Here is a 21,214-nt window from a genome sequence, read left to right as displayed (position 1 = left end):
TTACTATAGAAACGACAAGATATTAGAATGAATGCATTAATATAAACCTGTGATTTGAATTACAGCTGGAACTAGTGACTATTAATGAAAATTTTCAACACCTTCTGACTAAACAGAGATGAGATTTGATATCAGTAAGGAATAAAACAGCAAGGACAGCATGGATTTTCCTCTAACAGCAAGTGCCAAAGTGTCTTATTCATCTAATACCACAGTGATTTCTTTCATTTATTAATTAATTACTCATCATACTGTCTAACTTAACCTTTTATAGTTGCATCTCATCTCGCCATGTTACCAAGGACTGGAAAAACAGCACTCCATCATAATGAGCTGGTATTGTGTAAACAGACTGTTTAAAAAAAAAAATCCGTTAAATATTCTGTTTCGTTTAATGAGACACCTGGACTCTTGAACAGAACCTGTCCAGGTGTGCATTTGCCCTTGTCTGCGTCCTTTTCCAGGTGTGTGCGTATGGAGTCCGTGTCTGGAAAGTCCGGTAGTTTTGGAGGTGCAGCCTGGTTCCCTCGAGACTCGGAGGCTAAATGAGGACGATACTGCTGTGGAAATCCGACACGGTTCATACATATTGATATTCGTTATGTAAATATACAAGCTCAGTTTCTCAGACACTAGCGTTAAGACTAGTGTATTCATTTATCAGGTTGCAGACTGACTCAGCAATGAGTCTGTGGTCAAATCGCTTGTAGTTTAGAGTCTCGGTTTAAATGTGCGGAAGTCAGTCGGGTTCTGTGTGAACATTTACTGCAGTGCAGAAAAAAAAAGAAAAATCAACCACAGCACTGCTTCCCTTTTTGTGAGCATGGAGAATGTCTCCAATAAATTTTCTCAGACTAGGAGTTTCACATGTGTGTATTTGGAAGAGGTGGAATTCAGAACAGCAAAAGAAGAAACAAGACTAATTGTTTTACTGGAAAAATGTATTTGAAATTAATGAATACCTCTGAACACTAGTGAATTACAATATTCTTGCATCTTTTTTGTTTCAATATACAGAAAAGTATGTACTTAAATTTTAACACGTAGAGACATATGCAGAGTTTGTTTGCTCAACAAAGGTTTAGAAAACAAAGAAAAGGGAAGCGTGGGTTTAGACACGGGCATGGATGCATCGCTCTGTGCACAGACGCATACGTAAGGTGGTCATCTGTGCACTCATCAGATTTAGTAGTGTGTCTTTATACAATAGAATGACTGTGTGTGTGTGTGTTAATGTACTGTGTGTGCTCTTGGCATTAGTCGTCTTCGTTAGAACAGGCGTTTCTCGTAGCTGAAAGACGGAAAAAAAGAAACAGTGTAAATAATGCAAAACACATAAATATCCCTAAAGTAGTTACATTTTAGACAAAAGCTGCAATAGCACAGGTCCACCAGTAGAGGTCACCACTATTCAACACACTTATAAAAAAAATTAAAAAATAATTAAAAGATCAATTAGATGGATTATAAAACTACACATCACCAAAAAGATGTTACTTATTTTAAAAAATATAGGCAATAAAAATTCTAATTTCTGTATTAATAAGAAATTAATACTGCATTTCCACAGGAGCTATCACAACAAACATGCATCCATTCATCTTCTGTACACAGGGATCCTGGAGCCTATCTCAGGGAACTTGGGACACAAGGCGGGAAAACACACACATTCACACACTACGGACAATTTAGAGATGCCAATCAGCCTACAATGCACGTCTCTGGATCTCAATGTAAATCTCAATGCATGTTTCCTAAAGGTACAGACTGAATTATTTGTGTGGCTTGATGCTCAAAAAGAGCTCTGAATAAATCTGCATGTCATTTACAGTATACTTTATTTATTTTATTAATACTTGATTATTTATGCATATTCCTGTGTTAAAACCAGATTATGTTTTGTACATCATAAATTTCTTAAGGTTGCATAATGCAGTCACGAATCCATCTGTCCATCTATTTTCTGTACTGCTTATCCTACACAGAGTCGCGAGGCAAGGGACGCCCTGGACGGGGTGTGCCAACCCATCACAGCGCACAATCACACACGCACTATGGACAATCTGGAAATGCCAATCCCCCTACAATGCATGTATTTGGACTGGGGTTGGAAACCGGAGTACCCTACCCCTGGAGGTGCGAGGCAAACATGCTAACCACTAAGCCAGTGTGTCCCCTATGAATCTTAGCATTCACTTATTTACAATTCTCCTCTTCTTAATTCTTGCACAAAATGTCAATGTCAGCAACTAACAAAAAGTCCTGCACCTGATTTTCATCATCTCTGCACTGACATGAAATCCAGTCACATTTCCTCCGATTATACCGTATTCCTAGAGCTGCCAACCTTTACACGTCTTCTGTACGAGCTCCACAATTTACTAGATCACTAGTAATAATAGTAGTTCTAACTAAATACACCAAAAGAGCAGACTTGTTCTCCCCGATCAAACCGGAGATGAGCTAATTGACATAGGAATCTACGAGGATTGTTCAGGTGTTTTTTGTGCCACCAAATGGAAGCCCCGCCCTCTATCCCAGTCGCACATGGAAAATGCAAAAGTTCTATATACACTATATTTATTATTAGGAATACCACCAGAAAAATCAGTCAAAAATGGAAAAAGTCACAGAAAAGAGGATGATACTGAAATTGACCCGAAAATTAAATAGGCCTACAACAAAGTGTTAGATCTAACACTTTACACATGACACATCTAACACTACACACAACGGTAATAATGCTGATAATTATTCTGGTTATATTATAAGTGATTAAATGTTTCTATTTCCCCTCATGCTCCAGTCAGAAGTCAGGCATGTTCAACAATTTAAGCAGCAGATTAAAAAGAGAAAACCTCGGACAATTAGACAACCAATTTAAAAGGATTCTATTGAAAATGTACTTTTTTCCCTGTTTATTGTACATTACTGCAGAATCAGCTAAAAATCCATCATACAGCTGAGGTTCTGTGATTGCCACTGCCAGCAAGCAGTTCCTGACTGCACAGCTTATACCATTACACACTCCCATAGGCTCCTAACACTGGAAATGATCTAGATGATTTAGTTTTTTTAAATAGTAAATCATTAGCAGGGGGGTGGGGGGAGATCTATATCATACAACCCTCATTAAGTTTTGCATTGCAATGCATATATATACACACACACAACTCTTATGATACTTTCAGAATATGTTGTGGTTCATGTTCATCTTTTATGAGATCTGGTGCTGTGTGTGTGTGTGTGTGTGTGTGTGTGTGTGTGTGTGCGTACCTGTGTAGACCGTGCACTCCTCCCTCCACCTGAGCAGATACGGTTCTTTTCTCAAATTTCAGATCACCAGAATACATCATCGCCCTGTGAACACAAAACAGACAACGAGAGACAGTAAACATTGATCGCTCAGACTTGTAGACCTGCATGTATACACTTCCCATGAGTCTCTGCTTGTGTGTGCCTGTGAGAGACTGGTTTATATTTATACTCTGGGTCGACGGCTGTGTGTACCTAAGTTGTGTAAGGCTCTTAGCTCCTATGTCCTGGCAGGAGTGCTGGATTCCAGCATGGAGGTAGGGGACAAACTTATGGACGGAGCCTTTGTCCTGTACGGCGCCTGACACGCCCTGAGCTACTTTAATCTTATCGCACTCGCTGAAAGAGAGATGGACACACAGTGAGGATGAGCATCAATAACACACTTGTACACAGGCGTTAGAAATTGATCATACACTAAATGACATGCCACTGGGTGAGTAAGGGGGAGGAGCTGGAGTTTTAAATTAAATCGGCCAGTCATGTGATCATGTGACATCACCACTACACAAAGTTCGGAGTTAGTTTGACGTTAGCTAGCGTGCACATGCCAGACTTGGTATAAAGGCTTGAGAAGCAAACTGAATATCATCATGCTTAAATGACAGTGTATGTATGATATAGTGTGTTTTCATGCACATACACATGACTGAATGTGTGTGTGTGTGTGTGTGTGTGTGTGTGTGTGTGTGTATGTGTGTTACCTGAAGTATCTGGTCTGGGAGCCCAGGTTCTTGTCCATGGCATCGAGTGAACCCATTCCTCTGTACTTCTTCAGTCTGATGCCATCTGAGAAGAAATACTCGCCCGGGGCTTCGCTGGTCGCTGCCATCAACGAGCCCATCATCACTGAGAGAGAGAAAAATACCAACAATAATGAAATACTTAAAGCAATAACACTCAAAGTAAGTCAGAGTACAACACCGTCACTTGTTGTCAAAAAGATTTTATTCATAGTGTTACACAAGTCATCCAAAACAGAATATAACGCAAGTATATAGCTAAGCAGTTGGGGGTTACGGGTCTTGCCTTCAAGGAAGTCTGGTCATAAATTAAGACCGTGTCATTGGGAGCTTATCCCAAGTGACACACGCTATATGGCCAAATGTTTGTGGACACCTAACAAGCACAGCCACAAACTTAGAAGCACACAGGGTCTCTCCATGCTGTAGCATTATAATTTCCCTTTACTGGAACGAACAACCCCAGTGAACACCTTTGGGATGAAGTGGAACTCTCACTGCACTCTGGCAGCCGAATGAGGACAAATCGCTCCAAAACCTAGTAGAAAGCCTTCCCGGTAGAGTGGAGATTATTAAACAGCAAAGAATGACTAAATCTGGAATGTTCAACAAGCACATACAGGGGTGACATTCAGGTGTCCACATACTTTTGGCCAGACATCTGGCATATTCGGTGTTTTAAAGTTTGTTTCCATAATTTTGCACTGGCAATGTGCACTTAATCTTTCAGCTCGGTAATACAATGTATACATAAACAGTGTGATAAAATACAACTTGGCATTAATTATACAAGACATCTGTGTATTATATACATTTTAACACACTGTAGCTTTATTTACATAACCTGATTCTGTGCTGAGAGAACATGAGTCCAGCACCAAGATGGCTCCTATAACAATTTTTTCCTCTTTTTTTTTTTTTTCTGTGATGTGATTCCTCCCCCCATCCCCACCCCACACACATTTTTATAGACCATTGTTTGTGCATCAAAAGGCACATCAAAGTCTACAGTTTGGTGGCTATAAGCTTAATTTGCAAAACCAAAGAAGCAAATATGTACTCATTTATCAGTTACATTTGGGTGAAGAGATCGTACTCCTTCAACGGTGAGCTTTTTCTGCCCTGGACTTGTTTTTATTCCTCACAGCGGACTATAAATGAAGTTCCTCACCTGTGGATGCCCCCAGTGCCAGTGCCTTGGCGATGTGGCCAACGTTCTGAATGCCCCCGTCTGCGATGACTGGCACGCCGAAGCGCCTCGCGTACTCCGACACCTTATACACGGCTGTAGCCTGCGGCCTGCCACACGCCAGCACTGACAGAGGGAAAATAAATAAATCGACTATTATTCAGAACAAAATACACTCGCACAACTACACCACGTCAGACCTACATGCTCAGAGAAAAAACGTGTCTCGTTGACCTCTTTCCCAGCATGCACTGTGTCTTTAGTCCTGATTAATTAAACACTCAGTAATGATTCATTCGATGAGTGATTTGGGTGGAACAGATGTGGTCTGAGGAAGGTGGATACAAATCATTAGGTTGTAAAAGCCTAACCTACTTGGGGTGTGAAGAGTGTGGAAGGAAACTGTGGATGAATCGATACTTTAACAGCTTCTCGATCATTAACAAACATGGTGAAGGGCGAAAAAATCTCACCTGAGAGTTGATATAGCTGTATTACACACACACACACACACACACACATACACACATACATATATATATATATATATATATATATATATATATATATATATATATATATATATATATATATATATATATAAAACTTGTACCATGGTCTGTCTGGATACTCAATTCTGATTGGCTGGAAGGTGTGCATTCAAACCATATAATGCACAGGTAGTTCTAAATGAATGTGCTGCCTATAAGCAACTGTAACCATAGTAACATACAGTTTCAGTTGCATGCAGTAAACTCACAGCATCATGTCACACACGAACAATCTCTCATAACTATTTATTATAATTCATTCAAATACATGTAATCTTATCACACTACTTTATCTGTGTATGATTTAGAGCGGGAGGAAATCTAGATCTGACGACTCGTATATAAAACTACTCATGAAAATTAACCGTTATTGTCATCCTTTCAGTCAAATTTTGCGCTGCAAACATCAACAGCTTTAACTCGTCAACACTGGCACGTGACCATAGTATAAGCGCATGCATTAAAATCGTGTAATGTGCACCTAGCCGTGGATTAGCCATTACATATAAAGTACAGGGTGTCTGAAAAGCCAAGGATCCAACGGCAATATCTGTTGAGCAAATACGTCGATCCGAACACGTCAAGCAAAATCAGCATAAACATGATAGACAATGTGTAGAGCGTAGGAGTGAACATGTACAGCATATGTTATAAATAATAAATAAAAAACTATGTACATGTAGTTTTTACACTCGTTGGTTCCTGTCTTTTTGGACACCATGTATAATGCAGATGTAAATTATTATAATGTTTAATAACTTCCCTTCTAATGGTCTTCCAGGGAATAGAAAGTAAATGCCTGAAACACCCTTGTTTTGAACACAAGAGGAGAAGACTTATAAAAGTGGAGTCCACTTATAATAAAAGAACAAAGGAATCAAGTACAGTTTGCTCATCCTGAAAAGTTTCTCAGAGTGTCACAGATTAGGGAACACATTCAAAACAGCCTTTGCTAATATGCCCCCCACAGCACAGATACTCCCTGCTCGAAAACAGGAAAAAAAAAATTAACCAGGCTATTTACGTGCACAGATTTGTGCTTACTAACAATAGTCAATGGTGAGGGTTTTTAAAACTGCCTCATCAACTCGTGGATGCTGTTTACTTTGCTGTTTGGCCAGCCGATGTTATTAACCTGTCTTTTGCAATAATTTTTTTTTTTTTATTAACGCCGAGCTTTTGAATGAACCTAAGCACCCTCTTGTGGGTGAAGGAGACACAATAATGAATTAGTGGCGCTCGCTGGAGTCATGTTGACGGCTTGTTTTATTTCCAAACTGACAAAAAGTTAACTTAAAATAGAATTCATTTGTTTTTGTTGTTTTGGTTTTTTTTAATGGAAAACTCTAATTTAACTGAACCTAGTTGAACTCGTACTGTATCTCATTATACTGCTCCGAAAGGTCTCTACGTCCATCTTATTATTTATTTACTTCTTATTATTTATTGAATTGTTGTCAGCTTTAAATGCATACTTGTTACACGAACTGAGATGAAATGGGCATTGTAGAGATGCACACCATGCAGAAAAAGCGGCTGTGTAACTTCTACTCGAACACAAAACGAGAGCAACCTTTTAAACTGGATAAAAAATAAATAAAAAAAACGATAAAAGAGATAGCAAAGTGAAAAATGCTCATAATCATTATAATGTGAAACAACTCTATGTTAGATGAGTGTGTTAGACATGATGATCTCGGCAAACTACAAAATTCAGATTTGTACAACACCCCCCCCCCCCCATTCATCTTGGTTTTTCCTGTATTTAAGTGTTCGTTCACACTTTTTCTTGATCAGTGCTCTGCAAGATTTGTTGGAGTCAGCGAGTTTGCCAAAGCCCATGACTGACAGGTTAGTCAGATTACAGCAGGGGTTTCACATTCCAGTCCTGGAGAACCACCGCACGTCCGGATTCAGATTCAGTTAATCGGTTCGTTACTGAGACATCCATGCGCCAAATCAGATATGGTGTTATATAAAAATCTCTGTAGGAATATAGGCGGGACTGGAGCCTGACACCTCTGCAGTATAACAAGCATCCAAAACCCCAAAAACCCAAACACAGCAACAACTACTACTACTACTACTGATGCAGATCCGTTAGCCAATCAGTGCAGCGGGCTGTGAAAAGTAGGCGGGCAGGATGGGTAGCACCGAGCCAATAGGAGCCCTGTGTCGGGGGCGTAGGACGGACTTACTGCAATATCCCGTTACAGTGGCTGAGGCTTTGGGGCTGTGGAGCTTTATATCAGGAGGAATAGTAAGAGGAGCTAGAGAGAGATTAAACACAGAGAGCGGGGATGAAAGGCATGAAAGAAGAATGGATGATTGGTGGAAGGAGAGAAAGGTGTAACAGGAGGATGAGGAAAAAAAAAGGACAGGGTGATACAAGTTGGGAAAAAAAAAAGGAAGATATAAAAACAGGAACAAATGAAGGTGCCCTAGAAAGCGAGGATGGGCCTACATGTTCCCATTGTTCTCAACAAACTACCATTTCTTCTGCTGCCACTAGCTCATGGGGATTTTTTTCCCAGCAGTGAGAAGCAGCACTTCTGCTTTCAGAGACAGGCAGGGTTTGTTGCCAGGCTACAAGTTTTTATTTGAATTCATAGTATTTGTATTCAAAACTACTTCGTACTGAAACCAAAAACGTTTTCATTTGGTATGTAGGCTTTGATCATGTTAAATGTACTTCAGTGTTGTGACACACCTTGATGCTGTAACTATAGCACAGTTTAAGTTTCTGTTCTGGAGGTAGTCAACACAATGTGCTACATGATCATATACTTGTTGGTTTCCCTTAGTCCCTTAGCATGAATGCACTTAATTAGCTCACCATACGTTATTACACTACATGAGTTACCACTTTTTAGCCTTGCACTGGATTCTGGGCAATTAAAAGTTGGGACTCGGCCACACGCTTCAGCTTTTAGTTGCCTAATGGATTTGTGCACAGAGTATGTGCACTATTTGCTCACAAGTGTGATAGATCTGTCGCCCCCCCAATGATAATTACAAAAAATCCGACATTTCATTCAGGTTTATTGCACCTTCGCATAAAATGATATCTGATACATGACAAAAATTCCACCCCAAAGGGACTTCACATGGAGCGCTCTATTACATGCGGGTCAGTCTGAAGCACTGCAGTGTGAACGCAGCCACTTGCTTCCTGGCTCGAAACGATTTCACTTTCACATCACTAATTTAAAATGAAAGGGATAATGGCGGACAGGACTTGGGTTCGAGATGGTTAATCAGTTGAGGATGGCAGATTCAGGGCTTGGGAAAGTGTGACATGTATGACTGCTGGACTCACCTTCCTGTGTGATGCAGATGGAGCCACTGCCCATGCCCACTCTCAGAGCGTCCACGCCGGCATCGATCAGATTCTTCGTCTGAGCTGCTGTTACCACTGAGAGAGAGAGATAGAGAGAGAGAGAGAGAGAAGGAGAGGGAACATCATTCCATCTTCTGTTTAGCAATATACTGATTTATTAAGACAGCCCTTACTTTGATCCTGTTATAATTGAAGAAAAACATGCATCAAGCATGGCACATTAGTGACATCTAGAGGTTACCCTGAGCTAATGTAATTTATGACCTCGCCTTGGGATAGAAGCGTTGGTCTGTAGTTTCAGCTCATTTGCACACCATTCGGTATCTCGTGGACCCCTTAATTTCCCAAAACTTATAAGTACTGATATATTAAACACATTAGGCAAATATAAATATAGTATTTATAACTATTCAACTATTAAAAATTGAAGCACATTAACAAATATGTATCAGAATATTTATTTACTGGTGCCATGAGCACTTCCTCTCTGAATTTTTAACCTATAGAACCCAAACAAGTTTAAGCAGTTGAGCAGATTTATTACATTATTTATTTAAAAAAAGAAGAAAAAAAAAGGAAAACAAAAACAAACTTCCTAATGTAACATATTAATGTAAGTGTATGACTGCAATAACTATTAATATTAGTAGCTGACTGATCACCATAATAATGTAAAAAACTAATAATAATAATAATAATAATAATAATAATAATAATAATATCACCGATCCTTATTTGAGCGCCAAGACTTTAGATCACCACACCATTCCTGAAGCAGGTCAAATAGAGTTTGTATATGCGTGTGTGTGTGTTGGCTGACACCTACCGTTGCCTCCTATAACCTGCAGGTTGGGGTATTTCTCCTTGATGTACTTGATCATGTTGATCTGGAAAATGGAGTTTCCTTGGGAAGAGTCCTGTTAGAGACAAAATAAGTATTAGGGGAGAAAAGAGAGAGGAAAAAAAAAAAAAAAGATATCGGCGGGAAAAAAAGGAAACACTCACCAGTATGACCACGTCCACTCCAGCTTGCACGAGCAGGTCGAGTCTATATTTATCGTCGTTGTGTGTTCCTATGGCAGCGCCACACAGAAGCTGCTTGCGCGAGTCTTTGGAGGCCAGCGGGAAATCTCGGTTCTTCTTCAGGTCTGTGCGAGCGATGATGGCCACCAAACAGCCCTCCTCGTTCACGATGGGCAGTTTACCTGAGGAAACATTAAACCTAATGAATAGCTAAGCAGATGGTACAAGAAGAAATAAAACAAACAAACAAAAAAAAACCAAAACACTTCCACTACATGTCAATAAATGCCTGCCATATTTTCCTCACTATAAAGGAGAAGACATTGCATTGCTGCATTCCTGTTTATCAATCTCCTTCAGCAGGTACTAAAGATCCTAATACGCAACCAAGCTACACGACCATTACCTGATAAACTCATAGCTGCAGTCAAACAAATTGGCATAACTGCAGTAATTGATTTTTATATTATTTCCAATTTTAATTCAAATTCAGTTTTAATTCTGAATTTTCAAAGATATTTTTATATTACATTTTTAAAATACATTTTTTACTTTAAGTAACTAAGGACAGATTTTAAGTCAGAGAGAATACACACTGCATATTGTGCAAAATCCTTGATACAGGAAACGCAGGTTATGTACATCTTGGGTAAGCTAAAAATATTTCCACATGGGATTTATTTGTTACTAAATTAAAATTCAGAAATGTAATTTCACACCTGATTTTTTTAAAAACATTTTATTACTTTATTTTAAATTAGACTTTTTTTTTTTTTTTAACAGTTATAAACGGTTTGTCATTTTATCTTACAATAATGAAGTAAAATGAGTAAAGTAGATGGTAAAATCTAATGATAAAAGTAAATAAGGTTTTCAGTTTTTAGGTTTTCTCTCAGGGAACAATAGTGCAACCCTAGCAGGACAAAAACTACACTTGATTATACCATTTAGAGAATACAGAACAAAAAAATGTAAATAACAAACGAATTAATAAATGCACAAAAGCAACAGGTGTATTAACTTTCTTTAAAGAGATGCAAACCTTTGATTTTAACCTTGGTTTTTACCTTTTTTACTCCTCTGAAGGATCTCATTAGCTTCCTTCAGCGTCACACCAGCAGGAGCCACTACAAGGTCCTCCAGCTTCGTCATCACCTACAGACATTAAAAATGGGAATCTGCGTGAACCCTCCCCTCATACGATAAAAACTCAACGTACAAAAGTTTCAAACACATAATCTTGTATCTTTTGCTAAACATTTCTCCTCTTACTCTTACGGTTAAGCCCCTCCTACCTCACTGAGCGGAAGGTCATGCTCCTCCTCTTTCAGGAAGTCGATGTCTCGAGATGAGATGATGCCTACGAGGCGGCCGCCCATCTGTCCGTTATCTGTGATGGGAATACCACAGAAGCCGTGACGTGCTTTTGCCTGAAAGACGTCTTTCACGCGCTCTCTGGGGCTCATCACCACAGGATCTGTAATGAAACCCTGCTCGTATCTCTGAGAGACGTGGCAGGGGGGAAGGGGGGGGGGGGATGGGGCGGAGGAGAGAATGTTAAATGGGGAAAAGCGTGCATGATGAAGGAAAAGGAGCAGCAGGAAATCACTAAAGCAGAGTATTAACTCTGAGGAAAAAACAATAAATCAAAGAGAGTAAAAGAAGACTCAGAAGACTACCAGATAAAGCTGAACAATATCCTTCCCTCTGTTTATCGCAGGGTTGTCATGGCAACCATTTCTCATCGTTCACACTCGTTCCGTACAATTTCTCACCCACCTCTCATTATCAGTGTGCCTGATATAAAACGTTTTATGCCTCTTTGGTCTAAATGTGTCTTAAAAGCTACAAAACCTGACCGGTCCACTGTCAGACCACATCATTTCCCTACTCACGCAGGGAAGCCTGAGCAGAGGGTATGCGACTAAATTCTTTTCACTTCATCATATTTTTCTCAGCAATAATATAAAATGAAAACTGGTTCGATTTGATTTTTGAAATGATTTTGGAATGGCATTTTAGAATAGCTAAATAACTCAAACGTAGATGCCTTTATAATGTAGTCTCAGTGCTCAACACACTGTCGAGCCCTGAGTCTACTTTTGTTTTTCATATCGTATATATTCTCACATGATATTGAAATCATTTCATTAGGAATTTATTTAACATTCACTATCCCATCCCTACTCTCACAGACAAAAGATGCATGAAGCACAAAGACTTGGCTCTGAGTGAGCAGGTAACAGGAGAGGAGAGATTTACCTTGACCTTTCTCACTTCGTTGGCCTGGAATTCTGGTGTGCAGTTGTGGTGGATGAAGCCGATCCCTCCGGTGAGCTAAAGACCACGGAACAAACATGTCACAGTTAAAACAATATCTCCTTAATGACACAAAAGGAATACTCCAGCCTTTTCTCAACTGAATCTCAATGTACCACAGAGCTTTAATAGGACATCTTTTTCTTTAATTTGATGATGTACTTCACATTATAAACAGAATTGCATCTGTTCTGCTTACAGCCATAGCGATGGCCATCCCCGACTCCGTGACTGTGTCCATGGGAGAGGACACCAGCGGCGTCTTCAGGGTGATCTGTTTGGTCAGGGCTGATGTCAAGTCCTACAAGGAAAAAAATTACATACATATACATATACATATATATATATACACACACATACACATATTTACATATACACAAGCATCCTATTCCACATGGAGACAGTCAGTTCTATTGTTTCGCATGTATGTACGTCAGTGTGATTTTATAACCACAATATTTGTGAGTGAAATGGATGTGTGTTGATGTAGATAAAATATGCAGAACCAAACAAAATAACACAAGGCTTTGTATTTTTATAACATGAATGTGTATTCATATACACTCGCTGTTAGGGCTAGACGATTAATCGAAAAGTAATCGAAACCGAAATTCAGAACCTCTAACGACGTAATTTCCCCTTGTCGATTATTTCGGTTTTTTAATCCTGTTACTACTTTCCCTTTACGAACATACTACCGCGTGTGTAGTCAACATGGAGGCGGACTCAAACACAGAGTCAACTGAGCAACAGGAGCAGTTTGGATCAAAAAAAAAAACCCCACCGTGTCCCTCATTAGAACGCATTAGTAAAGAAGACACCGAACAAAATGACGTCAAATGTAATCATTACAGAAAAACCGTTTCAGCGACCAAAGGTAATACCACTGACCTGTTTCAACACTCGGAGCACAATCATGTTACCGAATATGAACAGTACATAGCTCAAAAAAAGAGAGACTGACAAGCGCCCAGCAACAAGTACCTCCACAAAGCAGCTGTCGATAACACAAGCATTTAAAAAATGCTACACAATATGAAAAGGATTCAAGAAGATGGAAAGAAATAACTGACGCCATTTGTTACTACATTACGAAAGATATAGCTCCCATAGCTACAGTGGAGCGCAGTGGGTTTAAACACCTCGGTAAAACTCGGCACAGGACAAACACTGTGCCACTGCAACCATATTTTCTCCAAACTGCGCTGGCCAACATGTACAAAACAAAAAAGGTAGCTGCTGCACTGAAGTCTGCACTTTGCAGCCACATCTGATCTCTTATCAAGTAGAATGATAGTTTATATAGTTTAATAGTTTGTGTTATATAGTTTATAGTAGTTCAATAGTTTGTGTTTCCTTCAAATATTTTAAAATAAAAAAGATAAGAAATGTATGCTTACATTAAAAAAAATCCCACCTTTAATAGTTGAGCAAATTTACAGTAAAAACCTTGTCAATTAACTATGAGGGTTTAAAAAAAAAAAAAAAAAAAAACCCCAAAAGCAAAATAATCGTCTTTTAATTGTAAACGAGGAAAAATGTTCAATTAATCAAGATTTTGATTTTAGGTCATATCGTCCAGCCCTACTCGCTGTGCATTTTAACAGGAACGCCTGTTCACCTGCTCATTTATGCAGTTATCCAATCAGCCAATCATGTGGCAGCAGCACAATGAATACATAAAATCATGCAGACACAGGTCAAGAGCTTCAGTTAATGTTCACATCAAACATCAGAACGGAGAAAAAAAAAAACGTGATCTCCGTGACTAACCGTGGCGGGGATGTTTGTATCAGATGGGCTCGTTTGAGTATTTCAGAAACTGCTGATCTCCTAGGAATTTCACACACAACAGTCTCTAAAGTTTGCACAGAACGGTGTGAAAAACTAAAACCACCCCGGTCTGCAGGCTGAAACACCTTGTATGTGCATGATTTTATGCATTGGGCTGCTGCCACATGATTGGCTCATTGGATAACTGCCTAAAAGCTCAGGCGTACAGGTGTTCCTATTAAACTGGACAGTGAGAGTATTTTCAAGGTGGTGCATGAAACAGCGCTGAAACGGACTGGACGCAAGATTTATGGTCTGCCTTTCCTTACTGTGGCACTAGACAAGACTGTCTTTATAGCACATCACCGAGGTTTCTTACCCTTAGGTACCATGTACTAACTAGAACACTCACTGTCCTACGCCATAATACATACTCCCTACCTTCGGTGCTGAAGAAACGCAGGTGTCTTACTTACCACTTGATCAGATGTGAAATCAATATACCCTGGAAGAATCAGGAAGTCACTGTGGAAGAAAAAAGAATGAATGTGTGTGAGTCAAGCAACCAATTAAATGAGACAACATTCCATATGCGAGCTCAGCATCGCCCCTCAACAAAATTCGTTTGGACAACGAACCCAAGCGATGTTCTCCAATGCACTCGAACTACTCTCCTTTATTTAACACAATGCATATTATTATACACTACAACTGCACAATATTTTGGTGTGCTGTTGAATTCTTGAATCCGATTGGTCAGGAGGTGTTGATTCATTTTTCTATATGAGCAGCACTGACATTAGTGCCAGCTGCAAGGTTTATATTGTAATAATTAATTCATGTGACCTTGTATGGCATGCGCCAGCGTTTCCCAACCTTTTTCCAGTCACGGCACCCTTTGAAAAATTTTAAAGATTTGTGGCACTCTACACAAACACTAAGGCTAGACAGCGTTAAGCCTGGTTAATACTCGACCCGTCCGCAATAGCACGAGGGAGAGTGTGGCAAAAATGACATCATCACGGAGTGGGCGGTCGAGCGTGATGAGTGCGCAAGGAAATGAATAACTTCGAGGCGACTCCATCTCTGATCCATCCATGCGGGACCATAGAGAGAGCCAGATGGCATAAAATTTATGGAAAGTTTTTTTTTTTTTTGTAAATAGTGATTTCGATTTGCTTTGCACATACTGTTGAAAGAATAAAGCTAAAGCTGAAAGTTGTTTTGGTGGTGAACCATGTTTTCATTCATCAGTATCTTCACAAATAAACACAGTGATTAAACCTCATTCTCTTGTCTTTATAAACAGACATTTACACTGATGAGCGTCCATACAGAGTGATCATTCTGTAATAGCTTTCTTTTGTCTCTATACATAAAGAGACATTTATACTGATGGGCGAATATATTCACCTGATTTAGTAAATGTGAGAAATGACGTGCAGGAAGCATCCACTTTTTGCTTATGTCTACAGTAATTGCTAACATTTACAAATTGTGCCTACAATAAATATGAAGTCTATTTAATGAAAGCAAAGGTCCATGTTTAATAAAAATCATAATGAAATGAATAAAAAAAAATAGGTTGTTCAATTTAGTTTTATACATGTTCTCATATTTATAGCTGTATATTGTTGCAATGTGACAATGATAATCTCAAGGTTTTTTGGGTTTTATACGATTCTTTGCTCTTTTTTTCATACTGTGGGTTTTAGTGAAGTGTACTGAAAACAAACATCGTCAACAACAAACAACAATTCCTCCTCGGCATTCAGCAACTACTGTACACTCGAGACGCCTTGTTTGTAAGCGTCACTATGGTTGTTCTTACAAACTTCTTCTCTCGGCTGCTTCCTGTTGGTTTATAGGACGATTACTCCGAGTCGCCCCCTTTTGTTTCAAAGAATATTACAACGGCGAGTGCGTAAAGTATAAACGCCTCGTCCGTTTGTGGAGGTGCGCGCGCAGTCCGTGGAGGCTCGCGGTGCGGAGCCAGGAGGAAGTATAAACAAGGCTTTAGCTACATAAGGAGGAAGGTGATGGTCCAGAAGCATCTGGAGCTTTTCTTTTAAGAAATCTGTCCATATTCTTTTGCATTACACACGCATCATCACATGCTGATTATTAGGATAAAACACACGCGTATGTTACGCAGACTGACGTTGACGTGCTGCTGATGGATCAGCGACGGGGGTAGAAGAGGAAGGAATTATTTTTTATATGTCATTTTTTAAATTATTATTATTATGCGTGTGTGTGTCTGTCTTATTATTCGTGTGTCTGTATTGTTATTTCAGGCATCAGATATTTATCACATATATTAAATGTTTTATACACATTTTAGCATTTTAGAAATGTTTGCAGGATTTTTACACGCCACCCCAGTGCAGCAGCACCCCGGCTCGGAAACACTGGCGTACGCCATTAACGGATTTAAAATCGTGTTATTTAACAAAGAAACCCGTTTTTAACGTTGATGTCGTGAACGTTGAGAGACTTTATTAAACATTTCTTTATTAAACGGAGCCTCCAGTGTCAGCGTTTCCACAACATTAAATGTAACTATAAATTACATAAAGTAGAACACAGAATTCTTTCATGAAGAAAATAATGTTTGTGTTCACAAATTGTTGTGGTATAAGAGAAAAACACTTTGGGACAGCTGTTATAGGAAAATAATCAACTTCAGCTGGTACACTTTCAGAAAGGATGTGTTAATGTCCTACACACGTTGTGTTAAATTATCCAATAAATGTGTTTAAAAAAATAAATAAATACATTTAAAAAATTCACACGAGTGACCAACACAACGTGTTAAATTACTGTCTAATCACGTTGCGCAATTTGGGATTCTGTAACTCAATATCTCAGTTAAAGCCTTGTAGGCATTTGTCCATAGTGTGGACAAACGCTAACAACTAACCAACACTCTTTTTGCTCTTTTACAGCTTTTCAGATGGAAGGCAGCGAGACTCGTCTTCCCAGGTGGCCAGAAGATTTGTAAGAAGCATCACCTGAAATTCTTTCATCTGTCAAATGTTATAAAATGATTTTAATAACTGTCACCTGAATTTCATGCAATTGTTTGTTTATTTTCTGAGCATTTTAGTATTTTAGCATACGAACAAATTGCATTTTAGGATAATTGTAGGGAAAAAAGTATAAACAACACAACTGTGTTACTTTTTTTTTTTTTTTAAACAGATCTTTGTGTGGAAATGTACTAACACACTGTGTTGAAAGCAACAAAATGTGTTGTCCTTAATTATACACGGAGGTGTTTTAAATTAACATTAGTTTTAAAGCTCTTTTTAAACATGTTTTAAGAGCGTAAAAATATTCAACGATACACGTTTATTAATTACTTATTACACTGTAGTCATACTGATACTAATTTTTATTAGCATCTTTCTTTAAGAAGCCTTTATTTGTCACATATACATTACAGCACAGGGTAATTCTTTTTTCGCATACCCCAGCTTGTTAGGAAGCAGGGGTCAGAGTTCAGGGTCAGGCATGATACTGCACCCCTGGAGCAGATATGGTTAAGGGCTTTGCTCAAGGGTTCAAAAGTGGCAGCTTGTTTGTGCTGGGGCTTAAACCCCTGATGTTCTGGTCAGTATCTTACAGCCTTAATGTGTTGTTAATGTGTAGTAATAAAATCCTTGATGTTCTTAGGTCCTTATTACACATTCACCTTAAAGTATATTAGGAAAGCTGGGCAGTTCTGAGTGTAAGATAAGTCTGGAGGTTAAAATAACATCCGTCTTTTGGCACTGGATCCTGGGGTCGCGTTTTAAGTTTGACGTCAAAGTCAACACACTCCACTGGAGCTTTATTTCCACACGTGGGATGTACAAGTCTCGGTTTAGGCTTGGAAACTTTCCCTATTTGTGTGGTTTCTCGAGCACTGAGCAGAGCTGTATGGCGTAAACACAGGGTGTAGTCATATTTAAATGAAAGTGTATACATGGTCACTAGTAAAAAAAAATCTAATTTTAAATCACTTGCCTGTTTACACAGTCAAGATTTATGTCAATGGTTTTAAGACTGTGGTGTCTGGAAAACTGTTTATCTCAGAGAGACAACATGTCTCTAAACCCTGAAGCTCTTTCCAGAATAAATCAACCACTGCTGGAACGTGTAACCTAAAACTGAGCAGTGTCACTGGTGGGCTGGCGTAACTTACTAATTTGCCATGCCATTACTGCCATTAGTATGGCTTTAGAAGTAGCACGTCTTACTTGGTTTTGGAGCTTCTATCTAAACAAGTCCTGGTCCATAATTAATAAATGATGCAAGATAACCCCAAACACTGGCACAGTAGGGAAAGTGTTATAGTTTAATACACCAAAATAGCAGTCTTAAATGGGTCAGGCTGTTTATAAATATCACAATGGTCTGCATTTTATAAGTTTATAAGTCATTATAAACTGATTTGTGTGTGGGAGAGAAGGCTTGAGGTAAAATCCTGTTTTGTTTACTTTAATAACTGTCTCAGAACGGTCTCAGAACGCGGTGTTCAATGTCAGGGGTTTGAGCGTTTCCATGTTGCTGTTAAACACAGGAGTGATAAACAGAAAGCCGAATGTTTTATATTTGTCTTACAGTTTAGTTCTTTTGTAGATCGTTTTTACCAAGTATAATTTACTAATAAAAAGTCTAGAACATTTGTTAACTAGCAGAGGTTTTTTTTTTTTCTTTTAGTTGATCTACATTTAACAACTTCGTAAACCTTTCCACACGTTAAATGTTTCTGAACACAGCCGCAATGCTCCATACTGTATATAGTATAGAGTTAGCTGGCTGCATGCTACATACTTGTAAGTGAGGCCGTCACCAGAACCGAAGAGCTGCTGTCCGGTCAGACCATCTTCAGGAACGTAGCCGGTCTGTCCGCTAATCAGGTAGTCCGCCATTGCGCACGAATTACGGTGAAAACTTGATATTTTACGGAGAGGAGTGCGGAGAAGGAACGCGTCCCAATGTGAGACAGTACCGTTACGGCTAACTTGTGCGGGGTTCACCGCCGTGGTCCGACACACAGATCGCTGCAAACCCGGAATTTAGCGCCGGAAATTAACTTCCGATAACGAATTGTGTTGCTTGATCGTTATTACTGGGAAACAAGCTCCCTTTTTTTCATCTGTTCAGCGAGTGGAGGGCCGGCCTCGGCTCCGTGGTGCCAACTACAAGCACACGTGTCTGTCTAAAGCGCGACCTTGCGTTCCGCGGGTATAAATAAAGTAGGGTTTTCGTCATTTCCGGTTTGAGACCCCGCCCAGATTTTCAAAACACCTTTCCACAGTGGTCCGTTGCAGTGTTGCCAACTTAGTGATTTTGCCGCGACTTTGTTTAAACCCCTTTACCGACTTTAATTCAAAATAGAGCCTGGCGACTTTTGGAGCAGACGCTAGTGACTGTCCTGAGCTCTATACGGCTCTCTAGCTCACATCACAGCTGAGTTAAAGAGAGCAGGTTCACCCGACTCGCCGTCCGTGTGTAATGTCTGACTGATTTACGCCGCCGACCAATCGTGAATTACCACTATTTCCCAACAACCAATCATGGAGCACTACTGTTTCTCAACAACCAATCACCGATCACCACTGTTTGTCCCGCCCTCGCACTGCTTCATTGTTCGTTTTAAACTCCATTCTCGGAGATCTTTACAAGTAACAAAAGCGAACAGTTTTTTTTCCTTCATGATTGTCTTTATAGAAACGATAGTATTTTATATGCAGTATTTAATGCATAAAAGTTTAGTTTCTAATGCCAAGACGAAGGATGTCTTCATTCTATAAGAAGTCAATTCTTCAATACATAAAAATGATGTTATTTTCTCTTCTGGTAAAACTGAATTCTATGCCATTTTATTATATTCTAAGTGAAAAATCTTCATGCACCTTAATTTGTAATTTGATACGTCACTGGTCGTGATGAATAAATTAATATGCAAATTAGTATGTGACGTCACCAAGACAGAAGATCATGACTTCTGGCGACATTTTGAGCGTGCTAGGAAGGGTGTTTTGAAGACCACTCTCCTTCAAAACAGAGTGGGATGTTGGTTTACATTCAAACAAATATTAAGTATTTCACTAAGAAATATCTCCATGATAACCATGATGACCTTGTGTGTGTGTGTGTGTGTGTGTGTGTGTGTGTGTGTGTGTGTGGATCTTTCAAACTTTTTTTTTATTATGCATTATAAAAATCATATCCCATCCCCTTACAGTAAAGTCACATGAACTTTGTGAATAATCACATCATTCACGTGGGTTTTAGACACTTCTACACTGTGTTTTTCACACATTTTTCACGTTTTTTTAATGACTTTTATGACGTTTCCATGACTTTTATACACGATTACTCAATTTTCATGTTAATTTTTGTGCGTGTAAGGCACATGATTTCCTCACACGAATAAAAATCTAAATCTTTTTAAAAAACCCAATAAAAAAAATGCACCCCCCCCCCACACACACGCACGATGGTTAATAATATAATCACCTGTGAAAAATGATAATCACAGGAAATTATTTTTTGTGTATGGCCAAGTATAGCTTTAACACAGACTTTTTTTTTGTGAGTCAAATGACCGACATGAAAGTACACATGGAGGAGGTGGATTGTTTATTGTTTATTTTCAGTAACTGATTTTTATCCTGGTCAAGATAGCTGTGATTTAAACAATTGTGTGTTTTTTTTTATATCTTGGGAAACAGAACCAATAGGTTCATTAGAAAATATGGTGAGCAGGTACAGACGTGGTCAGAATTCCTTTGATTGTGGTGGAGTAGGATTTAAAAACAGTTCCACTCTCATCTTTAGATTAGAAATAGTTTGACGTTGCGGGAAAACTGTAGGGATTTATTTGCCTCTGGTAAACATTCCTCCAGGCACTTTTTATTCAGCAGTTTAAATGAGTCTTGAGTGATCCACCTTATAAATCTACCAC

The 21,214-nt window shown here is 39.0% G+C and overlaps 1 protein-coding gene across 2 annotated transcripts; it reads right to left on the bottom strand.

Moving 5' to 3' along the window:
- Nucleotides 1-533: 533 nt before the first annotated feature.
- impdh2 (IMP (inosine 5'-monophosphate) dehydrogenase 2) lies at nucleotides 534-19,514 on the bottom strand. 2 transcript variants are annotated; one of them, XM_053625436.1, is made up of 15 exons: nucleotides 19,075-19,514; nucleotides 14,730-14,778; nucleotides 12,680-12,781; nucleotides 12,424-12,498; nucleotides 11,457-11,663; nucleotides 11,229-11,316; nucleotides 10,144-10,343; nucleotides 9,965-10,055; nucleotides 9,118-9,213; nucleotides 7,997-8,068; nucleotides 5,230-5,373; nucleotides 4,020-4,164; nucleotides 3,511-3,654; nucleotides 3,277-3,360; nucleotides 534-1,291 (listed from the first exon to the last, which is right to left on the bottom strand). In XM_053625436.1, the coding sequence occupies exons 1-15, from the start codon at nucleotides 19,170-19,172 to the stop codon at nucleotides 1,270-1,272; spliced, it is 1,617 nt and encodes a 538-aa protein (XP_053481411.1). In that variant the 5' UTR covers nucleotides 19,173-19,514; the 3' UTR covers nucleotides 534-1,269. The 2 variants fall into 2 exon arrangements, with proteins under 2 accessions (XP_053481411.1, XP_053481410.1); XM_053625435.1 differs by lacking the exon at nucleotides 7,997-8,068 and having other exon boundaries at nucleotides 19,075-19,506.
- Between the last annotated feature and the right edge of the window lie 1,700 nt (nucleotides 19,515-21,214).

Source organism: Ictalurus furcatus, chromosome 5 (genome assembly GCF_023375685.1).
Source record: "Ictalurus furcatus strain D&B chromosome 5, Billie_1.0, whole genome shotgun sequence".
Lineage (NCBI taxonomy): Eukaryota > Metazoa > Chordata > Actinopteri > Siluriformes > Ictaluridae > Ictalurus > Ictalurus furcatus.
This window is presented reverse-complemented; position numbering and strand designations above follow the sequence as displayed.